This window comes from Oculina patagonica, chromosome 5 (assembly GCF_052425735.1).
Source record: "Oculina patagonica isolate OP01 chromosome 5, crgOcupat, whole genome shotgun sequence".
NCBI classification, from domain to species: domain Eukaryota; kingdom Metazoa; phylum Cnidaria; class Anthozoa; order Scleractinia; family Oculinidae; genus Oculina; species Oculina patagonica.
The window spans coordinates 30,102,237-30,127,589 of NC_135762.1; the positions used below are offsets into that span (position 1 = coordinate 30,102,237).

Consider the following 25,353-nt stretch of genomic DNA (forward strand, 5'->3'; position numbering starts at 1 on the left):
GCGTTCTTGTAATTTAATGATTTAGCGTATCATAATTAATAATCATCCAAAATAGAAAATTAATTTCTAATAAAATGTCTGAATTGTAGAAAAGGATGAACAGCAGAGAAAAACCGATAAACATCGTCGAAACTTCGGGGGCAACCTAGTGTCAGCTATTTCTAGTAGGTATGAGGTGTAGGAATTGGTCAATTCGTTCCCACTCACAAACCACCTCAGTCACAAAAGCTCTCTTGACTGTCGAGAAGTTTACGGCCTGGCAAGATGCTACTAATTTTCGACAGCCCTAAACTGACGTCAATCTCGTTCCCAGAGCTCGCGTTGTTACACTTATCCAGCGGTTCATGGTGCTCACGGGATCGCGGGTTCTGAGAGCGGTATGAGCGGACGAAGCAATTTTTCAGGTACACCCGCTATTTGTGATAACAAGAAGTGAGGTTTCTGTTTTTCGTACTTTGTTATCGAGATCTCCGGAGGAGTCTTCTTCCCCTTATCTCAAGCAACTTCCTAGCCTCGGGATATTCCGTCAGCGCCTCAAGCAAGTCTTCTTTAGAAAGGCATAGCAGTTCTGAATACCCTTCAGAGCGAACGTTCGCTGTCCGTCGATTTCCAGTATTTGATAAATTCAGAATACTTATCTCGCCAAAATAACTTCCTTCGTGCAGCGTAGCGATCACCGTCTCAGAATCGTCCTGCACAACTTGCAGTCGACCGCTGCTCACTATGTACATTTCTTTTCCCGGCTCACCCTTTCTACAAATATAATCTCCAGGGGAATAAACTTGTGAGCGAAGTTTCAGCACAATTTCCTTCAAAAGGCCGGGTTCAACGTCCGCGAAAATTTGCACTCGTTTTAAAGTTTCCAAGTGCACTTGCACGGCTATTTCAGTTCTAAGTGGTAGGGGCAGTTTGCAGAGAACGTTATCGCGATCCAGAGAAGATTTCTTCGTTTCCCACATGTAATTAAACCATGCAACGACTCGCCTCTGTAAATCGTCATCTACTCCGTGGAAGACTAAGTACTGTTTCACAGCTTCGGCTTGTCCAAGGAACTCCCTTCTCACTAGAAGCATATGCGTGATCATACTTCCAAACTGACCCACTATGACGGCAAAAACCAGAAACCCGACCGTGAGATCGACAATAACAAACAACAGCTCTACATCAGTCTGAGACGGGTTTCGGTTTCGCTCGTTGTCAGCATTCTTGAAGACCAATACAAGCTGAAGAGGTATTGCCGTACGAGAGAATCGAAGCCCGGTTTGGTAAGTTTCGGGTACACCCAGCTATCCAAGCCAAACCCGATCCATTTTGAAAGTAGGAAATAAAAGCATGCATTCCAGAAGGGTCTCAATGGGGTTAACAGTTGACCGTAAAACGACCAGAAATTTAGTTGTTAGGTGCAAAAATTGGAACATTTTAACCGTTAGCTATAAAATATGTTTACTGTAAAAAATCGGTCAGTAATTTTAAATAAAACAGACCATCAGACCTGATCACTGGTCCTGAGACCTAAAATATGTTTTTCAATAATGGAAATTAATTTTTAACTTTTAAAACCAACGGAAATTAATTTTTAACTTCTGTTAACCGTAATGGAAATAACTTAACCGTTAGCCGTAAAAAACCGTTAACCATAAAAGCCACCACCCCATTGAGACCCTTGAGGGTCTCAATGAGGTCAGCCGTTGGCCGTAAAACAGCCAAATAAATTAGCCGCTAGGCGCAAAAATTGAAAAATTTCAACCATTAACCGTAAAACATGTTTACCGTAACTGAAAATTCTATCCACGAAAGTGAACTTCTCAAGATCTCTTTGTTAAGACTGTTATGTGTCTTGGCAAATCGAGTGGGTGAATAGGTTCGCGGATCGACGGATTTGGCCTTAAAAAGCGCACAGATTGTGGAATTTGTCAATACATTGAGCGGATTCGCCGATTTCGAGAAAACAGCGGATCGCAGATGAGCTGAGAATTTGCGCCCGGATTCCTTACTCTTCATGTCAGAAAGTTCGGATCGTGGATACTAAGGGACGAACCATTATTTTTTTTTTTTGGGGGGGGGGGGGGGGGGATGAAACATTTTCCTCTGCAAACTTTTTTTTTAGTTTATGCACCTCTGCAAACATTTTTTTTTCGATATTCTTACTATTTTCTGTTATACATATCGTTTTTGCAAACAATTTATTTTGTCTTTCCAGGCCCTACAAACAATTTTTTTCAATATTTTTCATCCCCTCCCCCTCCAAAAAAATAATGGTCCGTCCCTAAACGAAGTTCGGATCACTTTGGTCGGTCTTCGTCGGTATGTTGGCTAATTGTCACAAAAACAAGCAATGAAACAAAACTTCTTACAAAATTGGCATAAGAAATACCATCTACTGTCCGTTGGAGTGAAACTATACCACACAAAGTTTTCAAGTAATGCGGATTCGGATTTGAACGAAAACAGTGACGTAGAAAACCCAGGTGACGAGGTTTTGTTGCAAATCAGTCACGGATGTGCGTGAGTTCGTGTCTTACATTGCGTGACACGTCAGTCATATGGTTTCCGGCACCTCTCATGCATTGTCCCGCGAATCATTGCAGGCAAGAAATAGCGTCTGGGATCAATGGATCTAAAGAATCACGATCAAGTTGAGTCGAACTTTGAACTTTTGGTTTGTCATCTGTGTGGAGCGAAATTTGTGCTGTTGGTAGCGAAGATTCAGTGACAGAGCCCTTCCAGCGAGAAAATATTGGAATATTGAATATTGGATATTCCCGTTGCTAAGACGTTTGGAGGTGTTTTCAAGGTTGATCGATCTTCCGGCTTTGATAGTAGTAATTCTTCTTGATTCAAGAGCGGTAAACCCAGGCGTCCTGTTACATCTTAAGTCAGAAGCATTTAAAGTGCATTTCCATGATGTTGTTGACGACAGCAGCAAAGAGTTATTTCTTGTGTAACCTTCCAAGTTGACACGCGAACTAGCACAGTATTTCCTGTATTAAAGTATTAAATATGGTTCTTCCAACCGCAAGTCTCATGGAGCTATCATCTTGACTTCCGTTGACGATGAAGCAATTGCAGTTGGAGTTTTGAACTTGATGGATGGCAGAAATTTCTGATGTGACTGCTTCTCACAGGCAACTGCCTGCATCAAGTAAGTAGGAGGGGGGTTGGGGGGGAGCACAGGCGGCCCAAGCGCACTGTGTGAATTATTCATAAAGTATAAGCGAACGTGACCCTTACCTTACGAGCGGTGTTGTGTTACCAAGATGCGATTTATAAGAGTTTGTATGGGAACTCAACGATTTTGTTTCAAAAGGAATAATATGTAATGTTCTGCTAATAAAATCGACTAACCTTATTGCCTTGTTGTATTCTTTGTTGTTCGCCCGCTTCTCAGGCCATTTTGAAGCGTTTTCAGCGAGTTAGCGCTGGCTGGTGGTGTTCCACTATAATGCATTAGTCAATTGAAACCCCGGCCCCCCGACCCCCGGGACTTAGCGGGGATTTAACGCGTCCAAAGCCGGGATTTAACGCACTTTTAACGGCGCGTTGGCCCCGGTGGGCGGTGGTTTTAACAAAATGTCAGTAGACCGGGGCCATGGAGCGGTGATTTAACAGCACGCGATCACTTAAAGCGGGGACGGCAGCCGGGATTTAACATAAAGGACTAAATGTTTTTCTCAAAATGTTCGTTCTGAGGAATCCCTTCTGAAAAGTCTCCACGCTTCTTCCTTGATATTTAAAGCCTTTCGCGACGCCTAGGTTTGTATTTAATATGTTCACACGATAAAAATAGACTCATTGTACTTGAAATCTGCCATCTTTGTACACTCCAAGAAAATAGTAAATAAAATAGTAAATAAAATAGTAAATAGTATATAAAATAGTAAATCTCCAAGAAAGTAGTTTCTGTTTCTGAGATTTCAGCCGTGAATCATATCATAGGGTGAAAGCTGTTCACCTTTAGAAGAAATTCTTCTATTTTGTCACTTCTTGTGTCCGTCGTCAATAAATCGTTTCCAAAGGATAGGCTTATTGCTACTTGTCTGAGTATTTCGTTTTCTATTTTGGCCGTGAAGATGACAGCGGAAACTGCGGCGATTGTCGTGCCCATGGCTGTTTGATGTGCTTAAAGATAATCTTTTCCATTGAATTGGAACGAGCTTTCTTGAAAGATCACACTGAGCAACTCTCTTAACGAGTACGGCAGGGCCGTAGCTAGCCAGAGGCAAGACGAGGCACTTACCTCGTCTAGATTTTAACCCAAATTTAATAACAAATTTTTTTGTTGGGGAAATGATCCCAAGTTAAAAAACTAGATTTATTTCTCTCAAGAAATACCTTAAGAAAAATCTTGAAGAAAGAGTTTCAAGGCTTCTAGATTTCAAAATTTTCTGAAGGGCATGCCCCCAGTTCCCCCTAGCAAGATCTTGCCTCTTCTATGGCAAATGCCCTGTACGGGAGGGTTTCCTTGATGAAATTCTCCGTATGCTTCGCATACAGTGTTAATGAGAAAAGGAAAGCTTTTTTTAGGCTGTTTGGGCATGGCACTGTAATCTTCTCAATAGAGTGAATTCGTGTAACCCGTTTTTTATATGTTAATGAGTCGTATAATATTCTAATGTTTGTGTACAATAAAACAATACACGAGTGGTCAGAAAACCTCAAAGAAATCACTTTAATAGTTATACAGAAAATAAGTATAAACAGGACGTGTCTTTCTTTAAGCACTTCAAGAACATGTTCAACCTAAATCGAAAATTAGCGGTCTGGTTCAAATAACGCAGGATTTAGTCATTTCACATTGTTGTTTTTCAGAAGATGGGAAAGAAATTTGCCAAGAGTAATAGAACACGTGCACAGCTATTTTCCTGCTCATTAAACCTTTTGTTTGCTAAACAAAAGTTGTTTGTCATCGTGATTTGCTAAAGCTCCCCACTGGATTGCTCGCGCAGAATTACGTTACAGTCAAGTTTAATTTGTTTTTCTTTACGGGATGTTGAATATAAAATGTTTGTCTAAAATCGCAAGACAATTCAAGGCATGTTAAATTTTAAGCCCCGTTATCTGTTTTGGTTTTTACATATTGGTAAATGCTTGAATTTTAACCTGGCTTCCACATGCAAATAATTACGATTTGTCCGCAATTTTCTGTTTTCCTGTACAGCTCATTTAAATATTACACGGCGCATTTGCATATAAAAAACGGGTTACACGAATTCACTCTAATGAAGTTATTAAAGTCTGTCGCACGAAGCTTGTCGCTGTGCTATCGGCTTAAGTAGATGGTCAACAAAAGCTGAAATACTTTCTGTAGGGCAATCACACCCCGATATTATGGGTCTTCCGGCAGGCGTGTTCATAATGGCTAATTATGGGTTTTAAATTTGACAACTTTCTGTCTCTGACCACGAAAAACAATTTTTTTTATAAGTTTTTGGCGGAAACAAACTACATCAGGTTTCTTTCCGACCTCGTAACTATACATGGACAATAAATGAAAGAAATAGATATTTCAACTTCGGCCACGAAATCAAGATTTTTGTCCGTTTTTTTTCCTGAAAGTCGATTCGGATGCCCCCGCTATGCGGGGTTTTTAACAGACGTCTAGGCCCCTAGGTTGGGGAAATAAGCCGGGTTTTAACACTTGGTAAATGTTAAATTCCCCGGTAAGTCCCGGGGGTCGGGGGGCCGGGGTTTCAATTGACTGATGCATAAACGAAGTGAAGGCTGGAGACCTCTGAGCGAACCCTCACCACGCGAAAGCTAATAAATTCTAAACAAGTCAACGCAAAATCCCCGAATTGCCACCATTTAGACCGCAGGTTAATGTTCTAACTGTACGATTCGCGCTAGCTTCCAAATTCCCTTATTAGCTTTAACGCGGTGAGGGTTCGCTCAGAGGTCTCCAGCCTTCACTTCGTTTATAGTGGAACACCACTAGCCAGCGCTAACTCACCGAAAACGCTTCAAAATGGCCTGAGAAGCGGGCGAACAACAAAGAATACAACAAGGCAATAAGGTTAGTCGATTTTATTAGCAGCTAGAACATTACATATTATTCCTTTTGAAACAAAATCGTTGAGTTCCCATACAAACCCTTATAAATCGCATATTTGTAACACAACACCGCTCGAAGGTAAGGGTCACGTTCGCTTGGGCCGCCTGTGGGGGGAGGAACTCGGGCATAGGCTGGGGATTGACAGCAATTATCCGCCAGTGGTAGTGACTTGTTTTGATCGTTTTTATGGACATACCAACCACTCAGCTAACCTTAAATTACCCTTCTATGTCTGGTCTCCCCTCTCCAACCTATAACTTTGACAAGTGCATTGGTTAGAAGAGTAGAAGCATTTCATAATCAAGTAGGGTTATATATTAAGTCATCCATAAGACAAGTTAATTTTGTCTGCAAGAAGAAAAAAATGAACGTACAGTCGAATCCCGATAACTCAAACCCTCGAACCTTACACTAACTCCAACCAAAATCAATTTCCCCTGGATTTCCTTCATACATTTACTGTAATTTACCCTTGTTAACTCGAACCCTGTTTTTATATCTCGAACCTCCCGCAAAGTCAAAGCAATTTTCCTTTCCCTTTAGGTCATTTTCTATATAATTTTATGCTTAATATCTGTCAATGCATGACAAGTCAAAAGAAACAGTATACCGTAAAAACTCGTGTATAAGCCGCACTTTTTTGCCGAAATTTTGGGCTCAAAATCGTGGGTGCGGCTTATCTACGAGACCATTGCATGCAATTTTACAGGGCATCTGACAGGAAGCGGTGGTGCGGCCGTGCGGGTCCGCATAAATCTATAGTCCAAAACATTGAATATGTTTTGAAATAAAAATGTACACAATTCGGAGCCGCCGCTGAAATGCCCTACAAAACATGAACTTTGCCAAGCCATTGACATGCTACGGACGTTCAGTATGTTTGTGCAGGAGGTTGATACCGATTTTTTTCAATTTCAACCTTAGAAAACTTCAAGGATAATCGATAGTAATAGATTTGTTGAGAAGCGGCAGGGCGTAATTATTAACTTACTAAATTTCTCGAAAAAGTAAATCGCATGAACTCTGTAGCAGTAGCCGGGGGGTACTTCCCTAAAATACCTATACAGGTATGTGACGCCCAACAAGGTAGTGATTTTGGGCTCCCGATCTAGAACGGGGTATCCATTTTAGAGACAATTTCTATAAGAACGGGTTAAAAAGTTTCAAATTATATATATCAGCAGCCAAATCGGGTTGTTAAAAAATTCAACTGTTTCTAAAACAGGGTATCATTTTGGATGCAAATTCTTTCTAAAACGGGGTGCTTCTTTGGAGACCCCGGAGCAGCACATGCCCACCCAAAACATACCTGCACGAGTATCCCCTCCCCCACCCCTCCAGCCAGTAGCCCGACATTGTTCTCTTTGAAGTTCCCGGACTTCTCCTGTTGCTTTGCTTTGTTTTGTTTCACTTCATTTTTTTTTTTTTTTTTTTTTTTTTTTTTTTTCACTTCAAGTTATGTTCAGATTTATACAGTGATTTAGAAATGTATCGTTCCATTTTCACTTGGCTTCTCTATACTCTAATTGAATTTGTTTAAAACGCACACTATTTATTGTAATGAATAGAAAAACAGTAAACACCGTTTTTTCCTTATTTCTGGTCATTAGTTCTCACCCCCGATAACTCGAACTCCTCATAACTTGAACCTTTTCCAATTTCCCATGAAGGTCAGTGTTATTGGGAGTTGACTGCACTTTATTGCCTGTTTTTATACTAGAGGCTTTTACCCGTCTGGACGAGCTTTGGCAAACATTTTGTAGTTTGTCTGGTTATGTGTCGTTACTTCTAGACAAGCTACTTTTTGTAATTAAAATTTCCTACAATTTAATTTACCGATAAGTATAAAGTAAGTGTAAGTCAAACAAAGAAATGACTTAAACAAAGTGCTTCAGTCCCAAAGGATCTCTATTGTTCTGTCTGTTGTTTACAATAAACAAAATGCATGCATATTTTAAATGCATGGGACTATTGGGAAATCTTGCCGCTGGCCAACATGCTAATTTTCAAGATTTCTTCGGTGTTATGGGCCCCCACTTCACCAAAACTCGATCTTCTTAAGAATTGCAAACAGTCGAGCAACTGAGTTTTCCGGTCAACACCTTTGTATAAGAAGGTCACAAAAGTAGTGTGATATATGCTGGATATTCCAATTGGGCACAAAAATATTTTTGTGCCTAATCAGAGACAAGCATTTGAAGGGGTGTGGATCGACCCGGTCGTGTTAGTCAGTAAGAGTGCCCAGGGGCTCTTTTGCTTGTTCTTGTAAATGTCCATTCGCACCCATTTTCCTGCTCAGTTTACTTCGTGTCGCCCTGACTAACTGCATATCCCTTGGTTTCCGAAGATGGTAGGGTATGGATGTTTTCTGGAGTCACAGATTGACAAAACCAACATTTGTACTTTCTCTATTCAAAAATTCTATTAAAAGGATTCAGAGACTGTGTCATATTTTTTCATGAATTAACTGCTGGCACTGAACTGGGAGGTGGGGGCTACATGTACTTAGAAAGTTGGGGTGGGGTGCCACAGCAGGGTCTAGAAATGCGTTAACCCCATCTCATATATCAACTGAAAGAAGGTCAAAGTTGCCACCCATCTTAGACTTAAAGGACCCCAGTCACCCACACCTTTGTTTTTGTTTATATATACACACAAGAATTTCGGTATTGTATTTTACACGGGGTATGTCTAAACGAAAGAGATCACTGTGGAAATGTTAAAGGTAGTTAACAGACTTCCAGTTACACAATAAACAGCAATGGAATAAGATTTTGTTTCACTATACAATCTCCATAATTACGATGGCATCGAAAAATGGCGGAGGCTGACTAGGGTCCTTTAAGAGCTGAACAATTATTGTATACTCTCCATCCCAAACTGGAAGTAAAGAGGATTTTTTATTTTTAAATCTTTTGTACAATACTACATTATCTGCTATTTATTTTTGCACATTTCAAAATGACCTGATTTAGATATTAAGCAGAAAGATATAAATTTGGCATAATTTTCCCCATTCAGTGAATCTATCTCAGACCAAAAGACAAAAATCACTGGGAGACGTAGAAGGTAAAAAATGGGACCTCATCAAAAGGCATATTGTACCCCTACAGCATAAATAAGGTGGTATAGAAGGTCCAAAGATAGTACATTTTCCTGGGGTAGCTGTGCCTTAAAGGAATGGGAGCCACCTTGACTGCAATATCATTTCTCTCTGTAGTAAAACAAGGCATGCCCATGGATGAGGAACTAGAAGAATTGGGTGAAAAAATTGCAGGAAATTGGAAAAAACTTGGGCGTCGGCTAGACATCAATGATTCAAAGCTTCAAGAAATACATCAAGCTCATGAACAACTTTCTGAAAGGGGATATCACATGTTAAAACATTGGAAACAAGAAAAAGGTTCTGCTGCGACATATCAGGCTTTGTGCAATGCACTAACACATAAACTTGTACAGCGCCAAGACTTGGCAGAGCAGTTTTGTCACATTCATGGTAATTATTTTCTCTGGGGGAGGGGACTTCCATATGAAAGGGACAGGTGGAATCATCGTCTCACTTTGAGGTTTAAATCAAGGTCTCACTTAGGGTGATCAGGACAGAACGCCATTATGTTTAAGCCATCAAGGTCTTGTTTAGCATTGCACATGGAGAAATAAAAATACTATCATACTGTCTTGGCCTTCTAGACCAATCAGGCATGAAACATTGTATCTTTTAGGGGTAAGCAAGCTTGAGCCACACCCAGATGGATCTCCTTATTCAAATTCAAATTTTCCAACAAGCCTCCATGCCACGCCCCTTTCATATGGGTGTCCTCTGGGTATTTTATTATTAATGATTGAAGTACTAAACTTCACATCACGCCATCTGAGTTCAAGCACTGGCAAAAGCCAGGTGTCTTGTGCATGTTCTTGGGCAGGACACGTTACTCTCACAGTGCTTCTATCTTTTCTCCCACAAGTATGTAAAGGTAAGAGGCGAACCAACACGCCCCCTCTCCATCCCTACTGTTTTAAGTCCCATTATATTTCACCAGATGTAGCAAATCAATGAGTATTTACAATCAATGGATAAAATCGGTCATAAATCAAGGATTAATCACAACATTTTAGTCATTGATTTGCCATCGATGTCACTGACTGATATGATTTAAGCCATTGATCATGATTAGTCATCAACTTCATTTGGAATGTGCTCAGAGCTTTGAACTTTTTTTTCTCAGTATTTATGACTGCATGTGTGTATCATTCATGTTTCCGTTTTTTCTTTTGAGTCAAACCTTGATGGTTTTCCTGATTCAGCTTTGTCCGTCTTTTGACTAACACAGAGTAAGAGAAGAATTACAAGTATTTCAATTTTAACCTTGTATACTTAAATCCATTGCCCCTGGCTCCCTCTAATGCATTTCTTTTTGTTATTGTTGTGTATCTTTAAAGGAAAGTTTGCCATTCAGCTTCCTGCTGGCCCAGTACCAGAAGAAAAAGAGACAGGAAAAAACCCTGTTGCTACTGCAGCTACATGTGAGATTGGAGCTTTAAGCAAAGATAAAAAAGAATCAAGTAAAGAAAGAAGTGGTCTTAAACGGAAAATGTCACAACCAAATCCTGAACGAGGTATGTATGTAACAGCTGAGAATTTGTGTGTTATGGTTTTTGTCTAAATTATATTAAATGAAATTCCAGTTTAACTAAATTGTTTCTTACTTGACAATTGCTCCATGTTTTCTTATTATTCTCTTTCTTAAGCTGTTTGTGTATGTAGTTGATAATCTTTTTATTTTTAAAATGTTTTGTTCAATTTTTTTTGGCCAGCTCATCACTTTTGAAGTTTTATTTTTGGCATGCCTCCCTCCCTTATAAATCTCATGCACCAGCCCCCACTCACCCCATAAAAATGAAAGGTCCCCTATCCAGGTTTACTACCGGGGGGGGGGGGGGGTACTCCCTATAATGGCCTATACGGGGAGGCTCCGCCCGAAAGGGGTACCGTTTTCAGGCTTCAGGTATATAAAAGGGTAGGGATTTCACGACTTTAAGTATATGAAAGGGTATGGAAATCTGACATTTGGCTATTTAAAAGGGGCTTTTATTAAAATATTTCGAACAGACGCAATTTATGGCTGTATTATTTTAATTTATTAAGCGCCACATAAAAATTACAAGAAAACGTCCTATTTTAAGTACACGCGATGTCTCTTAGGTATATGAAAGGGGTACCTTTAATTTTTTCAGTTAAAGGTATACGAAAGGGATACAATTTCTGTCAAAAATGGTATAAAAGGGTAAGGGGTTAGAACTTGGGGCGGAGCCTCCCCGTATAAAACTTTTTTGAGTACCCCCCCCCCCCCGGGGTTTACTAGTTTTTGCTGTTGTTTTAGGAGGTTTGTCTTTTAAGATAAGCTGTGCTAGTGCTATTAGGAAAAACGCAGAAGAGCAAGATACTCAAGAAGCAAGAGAAAAGGTGAACAGGTATATGCGAGAGAAGGCTATTGAGGCAATGGGAAAATTTGATCTATCTTCACAAGAAGGACTATATGACCTTCATGTGCACTTAACAGGACATCTTCACCTAGTGGATGTTAACTATCATCTTAGCAGCATAAAAATAAGTGTCACGTGCCGTACCCTGAAAATTCTTGAACGGCTGTGGGATGATTATTGCTCTGATCACCTAAATGCAGTAGCCGAGGAGTGCCTCATAACAGAGAAGGTTAAGGACGAGCTTGATATGGAGACCATAACGCTAACAACAACTATATTGGAGGAGGACTACTCGGCATGCAAATTGTCTTTAATGGAAATTCCAGGTACGTTTTCCATTTAACATACTCGTCCTTAGCGCTCATATTTATGCAATAGCCTATGTTTCGATATGTTGTCCTTTTGTTCTTCAGAAATCCAATCCCGTATTCTGTCTACAGAAATTGCAAAGAATTAGGAGGAATGAGTGACTCAGTGGATTATCTCTACATCAGCATTACTGACAGTTCCTCTCATCTTTAAGTTAAACATTGCTTAAATCTGGGCCACATTTATAATATTGAACGCAAAAGCCATGGGTGCAGTTAGCACATGACCTACAAAACACAATCAGCCATTTTGGGAATTGTTTAGGCCCATCTCCGACACATTTCATTCTCCAATGCCTCATTCCCAGATGCCGCTGTCTTCATTTTGCGAAAAAAATGGGCGCTGAAGGGAGGAAGGGGAAGCGATTGTGCGTATAATGTCAGCATAACATCTGTGCCTCTCTGTTATCTCTAAGACTAAAGCACATGACCTACAAACAGTACAATCAGCCATTTTGGAAATTCTGAACTGTGTTTAGGCCCATCTCCGGCACATTTCATTCTCCACTGCCTTGTTCCCAGATGCCGCTGTCTTCATATTGCGAAAAAAATGGGCGCCGAAGGAAGGAAGGGAAAGTGATTGTACGGCTTCGCCCCAGGGGGTTCGCCGCTTGCTCGCCCGCGCGTTAACCCTAGTTAAAACCGCCAGCTGCCTCGCAGGCTAGGAAAGCGAAAGGAAGTCTCTTCTCTTCTTTCTCCTTCCCATGGTCCCTCACACTTCGCGCTCGTCACCAGTCACTCGCGCTTCACGGTTGTTGTCCGTTGTCCTCAGAAACCAAGTTACTTGCGTAGTATAAGCCACCAGCTCCAAATTAAGTCAATCGTGTTCCTTTTTTTAGTTGAAGCAAGTGCTGATGATGGACAGGTTGGGCTACGAGGAGACTTGGAATCGAGAGAACACGAGTCAGAGGAACTTGAAGAGCCGACATCGACAGGTATGAGTCATTTGTCCAAATTGGTAGCAAGGTGGAGAATTTTGTAAAATAAACATTTCAAGTTGTTGCTATGACAGCATAATATCTGTGCCTCTCTGTGATCTCTTAGACTAATGCAGTGAATCCGGCCTTTTATAACTTCACTGTAAATGGCAAGGTTTCTTTAATAATGCGCTTAATGATACTCTGGCATGAGTTTTACAGATCAGTCAGAGTATTCTATGGTCTTTTAAAATCTTAGTGAAAATGTCAAACACAAAGGTACATTCAAAGCATGAGAAAATCCTTTTGATAATTTTTACACCCCATATGAAACAGCTTCTAATGTTCTTCAATTAAAGGTGATTTTAGTCCGTTCTGCACAGTCTCAGGGTTTGGTTTCATTTTTCTTAAACTGAAAAATACTTCTTAACCGCCGCGATTGGTATGTAGTGAGTCAGCAAGTCAGTGAGGAAGAGATATACTGTCTGACCTGTCAAATTGCCGTTTCTAAAGTAGCATACGAGGCGATTGCGCCCGCTTAAGAACAGACATCTTTGGTCCTCACATTTCACTAACCGTCAGAAAGAATGATCGTTAACAGCTCACAACAGATAGTAATATAAATAGCGTAGTTCACGCTTGAAAAAAATCATCATTTGAGTAAGCGATTTGGACTCTGGCCGTTAGCTTTTAGCAGAGTCTAAGCTTTTTACGACTCTTTTGCAGAATACAGGAGTACGTAGCTGAAGGCAGATTCACTCGTTCCGTCCTGTAAACATTTTGTAAACCCGCTGACCATCCATGTTGTAACGCATTCAAATTACTTTCGTTTCATTTGCTTGTGACCGACATGGGTTTGTATTAATGTTGACTGAAAATGCTCCCGTCACTTAAAGTTCGTCAAGGAAGGTTTATGACAAGGAAAAATAGGCGTGCAAGAGAGGAAGGGAAGGCAAAAGGAAGTCTCTTCTCTTTCGTCTTCTTATGATACCTCGCATTTTGCACTCGTTACCAGTCGCTCACGATTCCCGGTCGTTGTCCGTTTTCCTCGGCAAAATAGCGAAGCGCCTGAGGAGAGGTCTGTCATTCGCCTGGATACTTAACTCTAAAATAAATCAATCATTTTCTTTTTTCAGTTGAAGCAAGTGCTGATGATGAACAGGTTGAGCGACGAGGAGATGTGGAATCGAGAGAACACGAGTTAGAGGAACGCGAAGAGCCGACAGGTAAGAAACACTTTGCCAAACTAATAGCAAGGTGGAGAATGTTGTGAAATGAACATTTCAAGGGGCCGCTATGTGATTACAGTCAACTCTCTCTAAGACGGACACCTTCGGGACCGACCCCAACTGTCCGTCTTAGAGAAGTGTCCGGCTTGTAGAGAGTCGAGGTAACGTGACACCAGTAATTTTGAGATAATAAAGCTGGATGGCTATGCACAGTGAATACATGTCTGTTTTAATTCTGTTTGAAGCTGCATACTTGAGCAAAACCTACAAACTGGGACAAAATAATATTAGAAAATTGCATGACTCGTTTGTTCCTTACAATTGATACTGCCTCTGAAAAGTAAGCGGTACGTACATGTTGCAAACAGTGACATGTCTATATGTATTATCTTGTTCAAGTAAATATTACGGTTTCTAGTCTAAAAACTAAACTGTACTCTTTGCAAACTGGAAAAAGACTAAAATCATTAAAGGACCGTATTTGCTTGTTGGAGAAAAAGTTTTAAAAGAACCTCTACAAAAGTAATACTGTAAGTAGAAAACGACCTCTTTGGTGCCCTTTCACTTCAGCAGGGAAGTAGTTCGTTATAGCGGATTGTTTTTGTTGAGTAAGGGCCTGTTTACATGATTCCGGAATGACTTTCATTCCGGAACGAAACTCATTCCGGAATGAAGTTCGTTCTGCATTTACATGACAGAGACGACCGGTTCAATCAAAGGCATTTTCACGTGCGCGCCTTTCGCGCGTTATCAAAACAAAGTGGCGCATGTTTCGCGCGAGATCAAAACAAGATGGCGCATGTTTCGCGCAAGCATGTTTTTGTGCCCATTAATGGCCGTATCTGTAATTTTAACGAGTAATTTGACCATAGAGCTGCTTCTTTGGGCTAAACAGTAAATGCTATTACGTTTTTTCGCTCTGAATTCAAACTGTGGAGTCCGTATGTGGTTTCATGAGTTGCGATTTCATCTCGGAACGAAATTCGTTCTGCGTTTACATGATACCAGAATGAAATGTCATTCCGGAACGAAACTTTCATTCCGGAATGAAAACCGGAATGAACTCATTCCGGAATGAATTGACTTTCGTCTCGGTATCATGTAAACAGATACAAAGAAATGTATGGGGATGGAATGAACTCGTTCCGGAATGAAAGTCATTCCGGAATCATGTAAACAGGCCCTAAGTTTGGGTATTCTTAAGGCGCTGACTAGCTTTGCTTTGTGTCGATCCACTTACAAAAAGCACTTCTTAAGTGTCCGTTGACGGTTTCAAAGTGTCCGTTGTCCGTCTTAGAGAGGTGTCCGTCTTATAGGGAGTTTAATTACAGCAAAATGACTGAAAAACCGCAGGGACCATCACCAGGTGTCCGTCTTATGGAGGTGTCCGTCTTATAGAGGTATCCGTTAAGAGAGAGTTGACTGTATCAGCATAATATCGGTGCCTGAGGATCTGATCTCTTACACTAAAACAGTGAATCTGGTCATTCAAGACATAGCGTTTTTTTTTAATTCACTAGCTACCTTATTACATGAAATTTTCGCGACACGTTAATTTCGCGATTTTGAGGGGCCGAGATTTCGCGACACTTAAATTTCGCGATTTTGCGGAAATCTTGTATTTTAAATCACTTTAATTTCCCGTTTTTGCGTAAGACACAATATACATTTCCGTGGCAATATTATTAAACATGTCCTTGAATTAAATAAAACGACTTCATCAAAGGAACAATAACGTCAAAATTAACAAAAACGCAAGGGCGGGTCTAAATCTCCGCAATAGCAACAACAAAGTTCCCACTTTGTCTACAAGTAGGTCATGCTTGTACGTGCATGAGTTATTTTTCTTGAGTCAGTTGACGACAACATCCATTTACATTGAAGATTCTTTCCTTCAGTGGTACTAACCTTATTCTTTCTTGATTATTGACATAATACATAGTTAATAATATAAGTTAACTAAATTTTCGCGTCATGTTATGTTCGCGACACTTATTGTTCGCGTCACTTTAATTTCGCGATTTTTTTGGAATCGCGAAATTCGCGAAATTAACGTGTCGCGAAAATTTCATGTAATAAGGTAGTCATAAAACTATGACATAAGTTTTACATATCAGTCAGAGTATTCTATGGTCTTTCGAAAATTGTAAGACAGATTTTGAGCTATTTTCGAAATAGGAGAATATCACATTTTCCTATTTTGCAAAAAATCAGTCTTAAGAGATTTTTATTTTATTTTGCATGAATATTTAAACAATGTCAGTTGGTAATTCCTGGTAGATTTTAAGAAAAACGCCATTGAAACTACTAGTGCCCAGTGCACTCGGTCATTTATTTTGGCTGTTTATTAGCAAGTTTATTGGCATTTTGTTGTTAAAATGTCGCATATGATGTTTGCTATAGCAAACAGTAATACACCACTTTCATAATGGCGGCCAATTTATTTATTCTTTTATATGTATGTTAATTAGCCCTACTGGCCTCGTTTTAGAGTAAAAATTCTTTTGAATTTTTCACATGCTGACGAGGCCAGTAGGGCTAATTAACATACATATAAAAGAATAAATAAATTGGCCGCCATAATGAAAGTGGTGTATAAGAGATAGATAAAACATTTCTGAACATTGCCCTTTTACCCCCTCAAAACTGTAGTAAGCCACCTTAAATATGTGATATATACATCTTAGTATATACTAAAACAGTGGATAGCGTTGTCAGCGCGCGCTGATTGGCTACTCAAACATGGGATATCCCTTTCTTTTTACCTCTGAGCAACTCCCGTGCGAAAAGTGTTATCGTTGACAGGAATAATCGAGTTTAAAGTTATCCTTTTTAGGTTATATTATCTCATTGTTTTAGTATATACTTAAACAACTATTCACCTCATTGTCGGTGGCTAGGAGGGGTGGGGGGGGTGGGGGGGGGGGGGGCGGATATTTACCTCGCCGCTTCGCGGCTCGGTAAATATCCAACCCTAGCTACCAACAATGAAGTGAATAGTTGTTCATTATTAACCTGCCGCGTAACTTGGGTAGTACTGCGAAAATATCGGCCCAACGTGATATATACATCTTATTAACCAATCGCGAGCATATCTGCCTGAGGTTTGGACGATATGGCGTGGTCCGCACAGAAGAGACCAAGGGTCGATATTGTCTCAGTACGTTCTCGAGTAAGCTTGGTTAACAAGAAGCTCTTAGGGCTTAAATCCGTGCTGGTCACGTGACCACCCTAGGAGAGCCATGTGGGGGAATAAAAAAATGCACCCTCCCCCCCATCCCCCTCACCCGCGTTAAAAAATGTTGTGAATGACAATTAAAGTGGTAATTAAGAAAACACCTTGTGTGACATTTCACGGTTGACTAGTTCCATCTACAATTAATTATTTATCTTTTATACATAAATGTTACAATCCTGTAGCGGACAACGTTAAACACTGAATTGCTCGTTCCAAGGAAGGAATATTTAAGCAAAGAAGTTAATCAGATTTGAGAAAAACGCTTAAGCTCTTTTTAGCGGAGTGGGAGTTCCCCTTAATGATGTAAACCTTACAAGTCTGGGCATGTTTGTCTCGTATGACACAACAAGAAAAATACATTTCGCTTAAAAATCGATTATTTCACACAAAACATGCTAAGTAAAGAACAAAGGATTCGTAAAGTTTCCATTAGTAGGTGTTTTATAGCTTTTGAACATTGCGTGACTTGAAACCTCGCCGATCTTATTCAATGCCTTGTGAATGTGAAAATTACAACGTCAACACATTCCATAACACGGACGTAATTTAGTCCGCTTAAAATATTTTTGTTCAAAAGCACGAATATTTGAAGGCCTGAGCGCAAGAGACGCACTTTGTGTTTCGGCCAAATTGAAAATTGTCACAAACAACTCCAAATTTCGCACGCAAGTTCGTTTACGTGTGCTTAACATTGATCTGTATTCAAATTCGCTGAATCTAGCTTCGTTTTTTAGAAATTACGTATGCAAAGAACAAAGGCGTTTTGCAAAGCTTACGTTCTCCACAGTCAACCAGCAGCATGAGTTTTTCGACACATCGCGTGTAAATCTTTCCTTCTAGCGTTATTTAACTGTCCGGGGAGGTTGAAAAACGTGTCAGAGCCATGATTTTAGTTCGTAGCCACCATTTTGAGGATTCGCTTTAAGAAAAGGACTGGACTGAACACATTGTGACGCGATGTCACCTGATAGGTGTCACGTGAGAGGAAAGAGAAAAAAAAAATGGCCGTTTGTTCCTGAAAATCATTTGAAGCCTTTGGTTGGTTTTAGCGTAAGTGCTGCTGCCAGGTGGTTGAAGGACATCATTATGTCTGAATACCCGTAAGTTTACAGCATCGCTCGAAGAACTGAGTGATGTTTCTGCCTTTGTTTTGTACAACAGCGCTGTTTAGCGCTTCGGAAAAAACGTTGCACAAACCGAGGTAGTTTTGAGCCTGGCGGCATAGAGAGTCTAAAACAAGAGGTTTCTTGCCGGGAACTTCGTCAACGCGAGTTTTGCAGGATCCGCTTGGGTGCTGCCGCGACAAAGTTGCCGAGAAGTGACCTGGTTTTAGACTTAAAAAAATTCTTTATATGTTCCCCAGGGCACCTTCCCTTCGCAAAATATTTTCTGTGTCTCATTAAATATTCATCAATCAATCTATCGATTCGTGCGAACGAAAACCTCATAAGTTTATCTTGTTTTCGCGGGATTTTGTAGATGTGTGATGATGTAAGGAGTGGAGATAGAAGTGAGAGCAAGCCGGCGGCACTCAACTGAAAGCAAAACTAGTATAATGCGACAACACGAGCAAACGTATTCAATCAACAATCAGTCTTTATTTCACTTTCACCTCGGCAAATTACAGCTAACGGTAACAGAGTAAAATAGTCTTGCCCGAAACAACAAAAACTAGCTAACCAAAGCAGACTGCAGAAAAAGCTAGCTGCAAGCAAACTGGCGTGAAAGCTTACTGCATTAAAAGCGCGATCTAAAGGTTGAGGCTGACTCTGATCCTAAACTTAACTTGAAACGGCTTAACCCTAATCCCTGGGGGTTAGTGTTAAGCTTTTTTTTTTTTTTTTTTTTTTTTTTTTTTTTGCGTTAGGGCTAGGCTTTTGCGTTAGGGCTAAGTCTGTAACCCTAATCTGAAACTCTAACCCCGACCCTAAGGCCTTGGGGTTACCTTGTGCGTTAGGGTTAGGACTGTAAGCCTAAAAATTTAGCTGACTTCATCGTTTTGAGAAACAAAAGGTTTCCTTTGTTTATCGTTTGTAAAAGAAAAGACAAAAGAAGCCGCGCAAGCAAAAACCTTGTCTTTTTGCATGTGTTATTTTTCGAAAACGAAGGAAAGACCAGCAAAATTAAATACAGGGCAGTGTTGAGCACACGTAAACGAACTTGCGTGCGAAATTTGGAGTTGTTTGTGACAATTTTCAATTTGGCCGAAACACAAAGTGCGTCTCTTGCGCTCAGGCCTTCATTTAGTCTTTCCTTGAGTCAAACTTTTAACAACTGAACATTTTACACAAATCATTTTTAGTTAAGACCAAAATTTTCAGTAAAGCTTCCATTAGGAACTGATTTATAGCTTTTAAACATTTCGTGACTGGAAATATGGCCGATTGGAGGTTTGGGTCTGGTCACCAACAAAACTAAAACTAAACCATGTGCAGAGCAGGAAGCGCGCAGCGCGGTTAATAAGAGATTTATTACACGACTGAGAATTTTTTTATAGAAATAAGCAGAAAGCAGAAATGATAAAAAAGAAGGAGATTCTGACCAAAGACCCACCAGGTGTTTCGGCCGGAAAAGTATTCCCCGAATTTCCCATTCAAACCAATGAAAAGTATGAAATGGTTTTCTATGCGAGGGAAGTTTATTTTTACTTTTGTGAGCAATGTATAAATGAATATGCGGCCCAACAGAACGATTGCATAATGGCGCAGAATTTTCAAAACAATACGTTAGAAAACCTTAGCCTCGCAACCATTTTCTTATCGAGGCTAACATTTTCTTATGTATTGTTATTGGGCGCCATTTGTGCAATCGGTCTATACTTGAAAAATATTGGACCGGCAATGTAGCGATCTGATTGGTTGATTTTAGTCGTTGGACCTCTGACTACCTTACTAGCGTAGTGAGTATACAAATTGATGCGTATTTTTGTGATTTAAAAGCTTTTGCTGAGGAGAAACTACCGAAACTTGGAGTCAAGCATGTTGATGTTGGGAGTACTGACACAGGTTTGGGTACTGTAAAGCACGACAGAGGAGACCTGCAGCAGGCCAAGGAGCATTATGAACGAGCTCTAGACATTAGGCTGAAAAAGCTTGGACCCGACCATGCTGATGTTGCGCGTACGTACTTTAACTTAGGTAAGGTACAGCGTGGCTTGGGTGACCTGAAGCAAGCCAAGGAGCATTATGAACATGCTTTACAAATTCAGCTTAAGAAGCTTGGACCCGAACGTATTAATGTTGCGCGTACGTACTTTAACTTAGGTAAGGTACAGCATGACTTGGGTGACCTGCAGCAAGCCAAGGAGCATTATGAACATGCTTTGCAAATTCAGCTTAAGAAGCTTGGACCCGACCATGTTAACGTTGCGCGTACGTACTTTAACTTAGGTAAGGTACAGCGTGACTTGGGTGAACTGAAGCAGGCCAAGGATCAGTGTGAACGTGCTTTACAAATTCAGCTTAAAAAGCTTGGACCCGACCATGTTGATGTTGCACGTACGTACAATAACTTGGGAGCTGTGCTGCGTGTGTTGGGTGAACTGCAGCAGGCTAAGGAGCTTCACGAACGTGCTTTAGACATACAGCTGAGAAAGCTTGGACCCGACCATGTTGACGTTGCGCGCACGCACAGTAACTTAGGAACTGTGCAGCGTGACTTGGGTGACCTGCAACAGGCCAAGGAGAATTACGAACGAGCTCTAGACATAAGGCTGAGAAAGCTTGGATCCGACCATGTTGACGTTGCACTTACGTACAATAACTTAGGTGTTGTACAGCGTGCCTTGGGTGACCTGCAACAGGCCAGGGAGAATTTCGATTGTGCTCTGGAAATAAGACTGAGAAAGTTCGGACCCTATCATGTTGATGTTGCACGTACTAAATATAACTTAGCTGCTGTACAGCGTGACATGGGTGACCTGCAGCAGGGCAAGAAGCCTCAACAACGTGCTTTTGACATTAGGCAGAAAAATATTGGGCCTGAGGATGTTGATGTTGCACCTACTGACGATAACATAGCTGCTGTACAGCGTGACATGGGTGACCTGCAGCAGGGCAAGAAGCCTCAACAACGTGCTTTTGACATTAGGCAGAAAAATATTGGGCCTGAGGATGTTGATGTTGCACCTACTGACGATAACATAGCTGCTGTACAGCGTGACATGGGTGACCTGCAGCAGGGCAAGAAGCCTCAACAACGTGCTTTTGACATTAGGCAGAAAAATATTGGGCCTGAGGATGTTGATGTTGCACCTACTGACGATAACATAGCTGCTGTACAGCGTGACATGGGTGACCTGCAGCAGGGTGAGAAGCCTCAACTTCTAGACATTAGGCAGAAAAAACTTGAACCTGAGCTTGGACCTGAGGATGATGATGTTGCGCAAACTTACACCGAGTTGGGTGTTTGTCAACGTGACTTGGGTAATGTGAAACAAGCGAAAAGAACTTCAGAAGTATGCTCAATTCATTACGCTGAACAAGATTGTTGATATTCTGCGTAATTGCGCCAACTTTTTTGTTCGGATGGGGTAACCTGAACCAGACATTTGGAACGTGCTTTAGATTTCCTTCTGAAGAAACGTTCGGCTGATCTTCGTGAAAGGAACTGATTACTTTGAAAATCCTTAAAGAATAATTGGAAGCCATCGCTGGTCCATCGAAGATCTACATTAGAATTGAGTTAAAAACGTAACTTATACAATTCAGGTGGTATTAAAACATTTTTGCAAGAATTTAGCAAATTTTGTGGTACTAGGATTAACTCTGATTCAGTTGCAGCTAACAGAGAACAAGCGCTTTCTCACTAACCTTATTTTAAAGCATTTTAAAGAATTGGAAGGCTTAAGAGTATTACAAATAATCTAAAAATAAATACAAAAAAACCGATGACCCACAATGCAAATACCTTGCGATATTTTTACCTGGATAATAATGTAGACTGAATACTTAACGACGTTTATAACACTTATTTTCTGCGATTCTTGCGCGTAACGTTCTTACTAAAAAGGTTGCATGTTTATGGCGTTACTATTTTTCATTATCATAGTTCACCACTAAATTTTCTCCAATTCTGATTGGTTTAAATTGATCACATGACGCGATAGTGTTAATCCGCGGAGGGCACTTTCAGCCCATAGTGCCTGTCCGAGGAAAAATACCCGGATGGATTGTGGTCGTCCGTGAAAGCGGGCCTACAGACATACTGTTTTTTTTTTTTTTTTGCGTTTGTTTAATTTCGGCTTCTAATCTTTCATCCAAAAAGGTAAAAAATAATTCAAGATGTTCGTTTTTGAATTGGCGTTCGGAAGAAAATTTAGTTGTGAACAATAAAAGCGATAGAGTGGTTTTGTCTTGGAACTATTTAACGATTAGACGGCGAGCTTGAGGTTTCTACCGCGTGATAGTTGGCGAGGGGCGAAGCCCCGAGTCAACTATCAAAAGCCGGTAGAAACCGAGAGCGAGCCGTCTAATTGTGTTAGCATAACCCACTGACCGATCTATTAAACTCAGAATATCGCTAGAATTGATTTATTGAAGGTTTTGATTGATAAAATTAAGCGAAAACTAAGCGCGCGCTCCGAGAGCCTTCTACGGATCAATAGTAGGCACCTGTGTAGCCAATCAGATTGCGCGATTACCAGTCTGATAGTTGTCCCTTGGAAATTTGATGTTCTTAAAACTAGCATATTAGCCCTGGAAGCTTCACTTTTTGGGCTAATATTTGTTTTTAGAACATCAAATTCCCGGGAGGCAACTATCAGCCGATAGTAAGTTTTTGTCGAGTCATCATTTTCGAGTTCTTATCTTATATTTTATCTCGCTTCTGTATTATGTATTTTAGCATCTTTAGCATTTTATTACAATATTTAGATTTTGATATTTTCAATTTACTTTTATAGTGTCTCCATTTAGTGGTTTTTACTGCTATTTTAGTGATAGACACTCGTATAAAGGTATCCATCCATCTATCCGTCCGTCCGTCCGTCCATCAATCCATCCATCCATCCCTTCCTTCCTTCCTTCCTTCCTTCCTTCCTTCCTTCCTTCCTTCCTTCCTTCCTTCCTTCCTTCCTTCTACATCTACATCTACATCTACATTTAATTTCATTCATTCATTCATTTATTCATTCAACGTTGCAGTCTACATGTATCAAAGTTAAGACAAGCTTTAGGCAGGAAATATAAACAACTTTCCGCCTTCATAAGTTTAAGAAAGCTTAGCGAGAAAATAAAGAGAACCTTGCGTCCTATCCTCACGGTACAATAGCTTCACCCTACACCTAATGGTGCCACAAGATTCTCTACATATACTGTAACGATATCAGACAGAAAACAAGCTTCACGGTAGGCGCCTCGTATGACCAGATGAAAATTTGTTGTTGCGTCTCAGATTTGCGGTTTTATCTTTATGTTCTTTATTTTTGGGGGTATTGGTCTTAATTAATCTTTTCAAAAGTTGCAGATATATCAGGTCGATTCAATCCTCAACAAACTAACCAAGATGAGGCATTGTCTTTTTAGCGCGATTTTCGCTTGAGTATCGAAAGTGATTCGTGTTTGCTTTAGTTTTGCATTACTACGCTTAGTGATTGGTTACTGGTTGACTGCCATTTAGCAATCAGAACAAAAAACAATCGTGACTTGCACTCACGTTTTCCCGCGCTTCGCGCCGGCTACATGAATTTACTTCATGATTTGATTGGTTCACTGGATTATCTGTCCTTTGTAATTGGCCAGAGTGATTACTTTCCCTTAGTTTCACGACACTTGATCGAAAATCGCTCCATACTTACTTTAAAGGGAGATATAATTAAAACTTTTCATCTTTGTCAGTCGAGCAGGAAAGAATAGCGAAAACTAGAACTGAAGGATAGACCCATATGGCAATGTTAATAGCTTGCGCCACTTCTTGTAAGGTTGTGACTCAGCTGGCTAAAGAAACATTTGATTACTTGGGAACCACTTTATTTTTGCTAATTTCATGCCAATATCATTATTAACCATGACCATCAGAACAAAACCATTTGTAGTGGAAATTGTCAAGTTTTAGAAAAATAGACACACACTCCGACTCAAACATCAGTTAATTTGACCAGACTACTGTAAAGCTGACTACTGTAAATGTCTAGAAGCTTATAAATAAAGGAAAATCTTTTTGTATATAACTTGTCATTATAAAAGACGTTTAAAAACAGTTTAAAGGCTATAATATATACAAATAAAAACCGAACGTTTTCGACTAAAAAGTCATCATCATGGTTAATGTGTTTGCCGCGTAGTTTCGTATTTAAATGGAATATAATCACATAATATAATTCACACGGAATATAATCACATAATATAATTCACATGGAATATAATCACCGGGCAACACAATTGGCGAAAACACAAAATCCTGGAGGCTTTGCTTGTCGCTTTAAGAAAGCCAGAGCTAAACAAAAAGCTGCTGGCTCATCCAATTCATCTGTTCCGCATGGGAGTGACTTAACATTTAAATACGAAACTACGCGGCAAACACATTAACCCTGATTATGACTTTTTAGTCGAAAACGTTCGGTTTTTATTTGTATATATAATAGCCTTTTAACTTTTTTTAAACATTTTACCTCACCTCTTAGCGAACATTATGTTGAACATTGTTGAAGACGTTTTTCAACATTTTCTCCGCTAAATTTCTACTTCTTTGAAAGTCGTTTGTTCGCATCCTCTCCTCGGCGTTTAACAAAAACATTAACTTTTTCTTGTCACATATTTTACTAAATAAGTTTGGGTGGTGAGTTTTCACTAGAGTTCAATTTAAATAATTACACATCACATCAGTATTTTATTTTTCATCTTCTTTCAGGCATTTGATAAAAGCCGCCCAAATTTTATCAGTTCACATTTATTTTATCAATATACTCACAACTCAACAGTACCCTTTCCCAGTCTTTCCATGAAAAAATAACAACGTGACTGGTTTCAATAACCCATCCTTATAAAAATATATTCTTTTGTTAAAATGCAATGTCCTTGACATTCGTTAGTTTTATCTGTGTACTTTGGTCATCGGCCTATTTACA

General features: G+C 40.0%; 1 protein-coding gene and 1 pseudogene across 1 annotated transcript; one reads left to right on the forward strand and one right to left on the reverse strand.

The window, feature by feature from the left end:
- Positions 1 to 458: 458 nt before the first annotated feature.
- LOC144655123 (cyclic nucleotide-gated channel alpha-3 pseudogene) lies at positions 459 to 1,418 on the reverse strand (annotated as a pseudogene).
- Positions 1,419 to 2,661: 1,243 nt separating this feature from the next.
- On the forward strand, positions 2,662 to 22,023 carry LOC144654308 (uncharacterized). The gene is made up of 7 exons (XM_078514407.1): positions 2,662 to 3,142; positions 9,273 to 9,548; positions 10,493 to 10,669; positions 11,434 to 11,862; positions 12,744 to 12,839; positions 13,958 to 14,047; positions 20,228 to 22,023. Exons 1-7 carry the CDS (start codon positions 3,091 to 3,093, stop codon positions 21,778 to 21,780), a joined length of 2,673 nt encoding a protein of 890 aa, XP_078370533.1. The 5' UTR covers positions 2,662 to 3,090; the 3' UTR covers positions 21,781 to 22,023.
- The last annotated feature ends 3,330 nt before the right edge of the window (positions 22,024 to 25,353 follow it).

What these genes read in the sequence shown, in the direction of transcription:
- LOC144654308 (XM_078514407.1), top strand. Translation starts at nt 3,091, where the DNA reads ATGGCAGAAATTTCTGATGTGACTGCTTCTCACAGGCAACTGCCTGCA. An exon ending in ACAACCAAATCCTGAACGAG is followed by an intron (nt 10,670 to 11,433) that starts GTATGTATGTAA and finishes CTGTTGTTTTAG; the next exon opens with GAGGTTTGTCTTTTAAGATA. An exon ending in GTCTTTAATGGAAATTCCAG is followed by an intron (nt 11,863 to 12,743) that starts GTACGTTTTCCA and finishes TCCTTTTTTTAG; the next exon opens with TTGAAGCAAGTGCTGATGAT.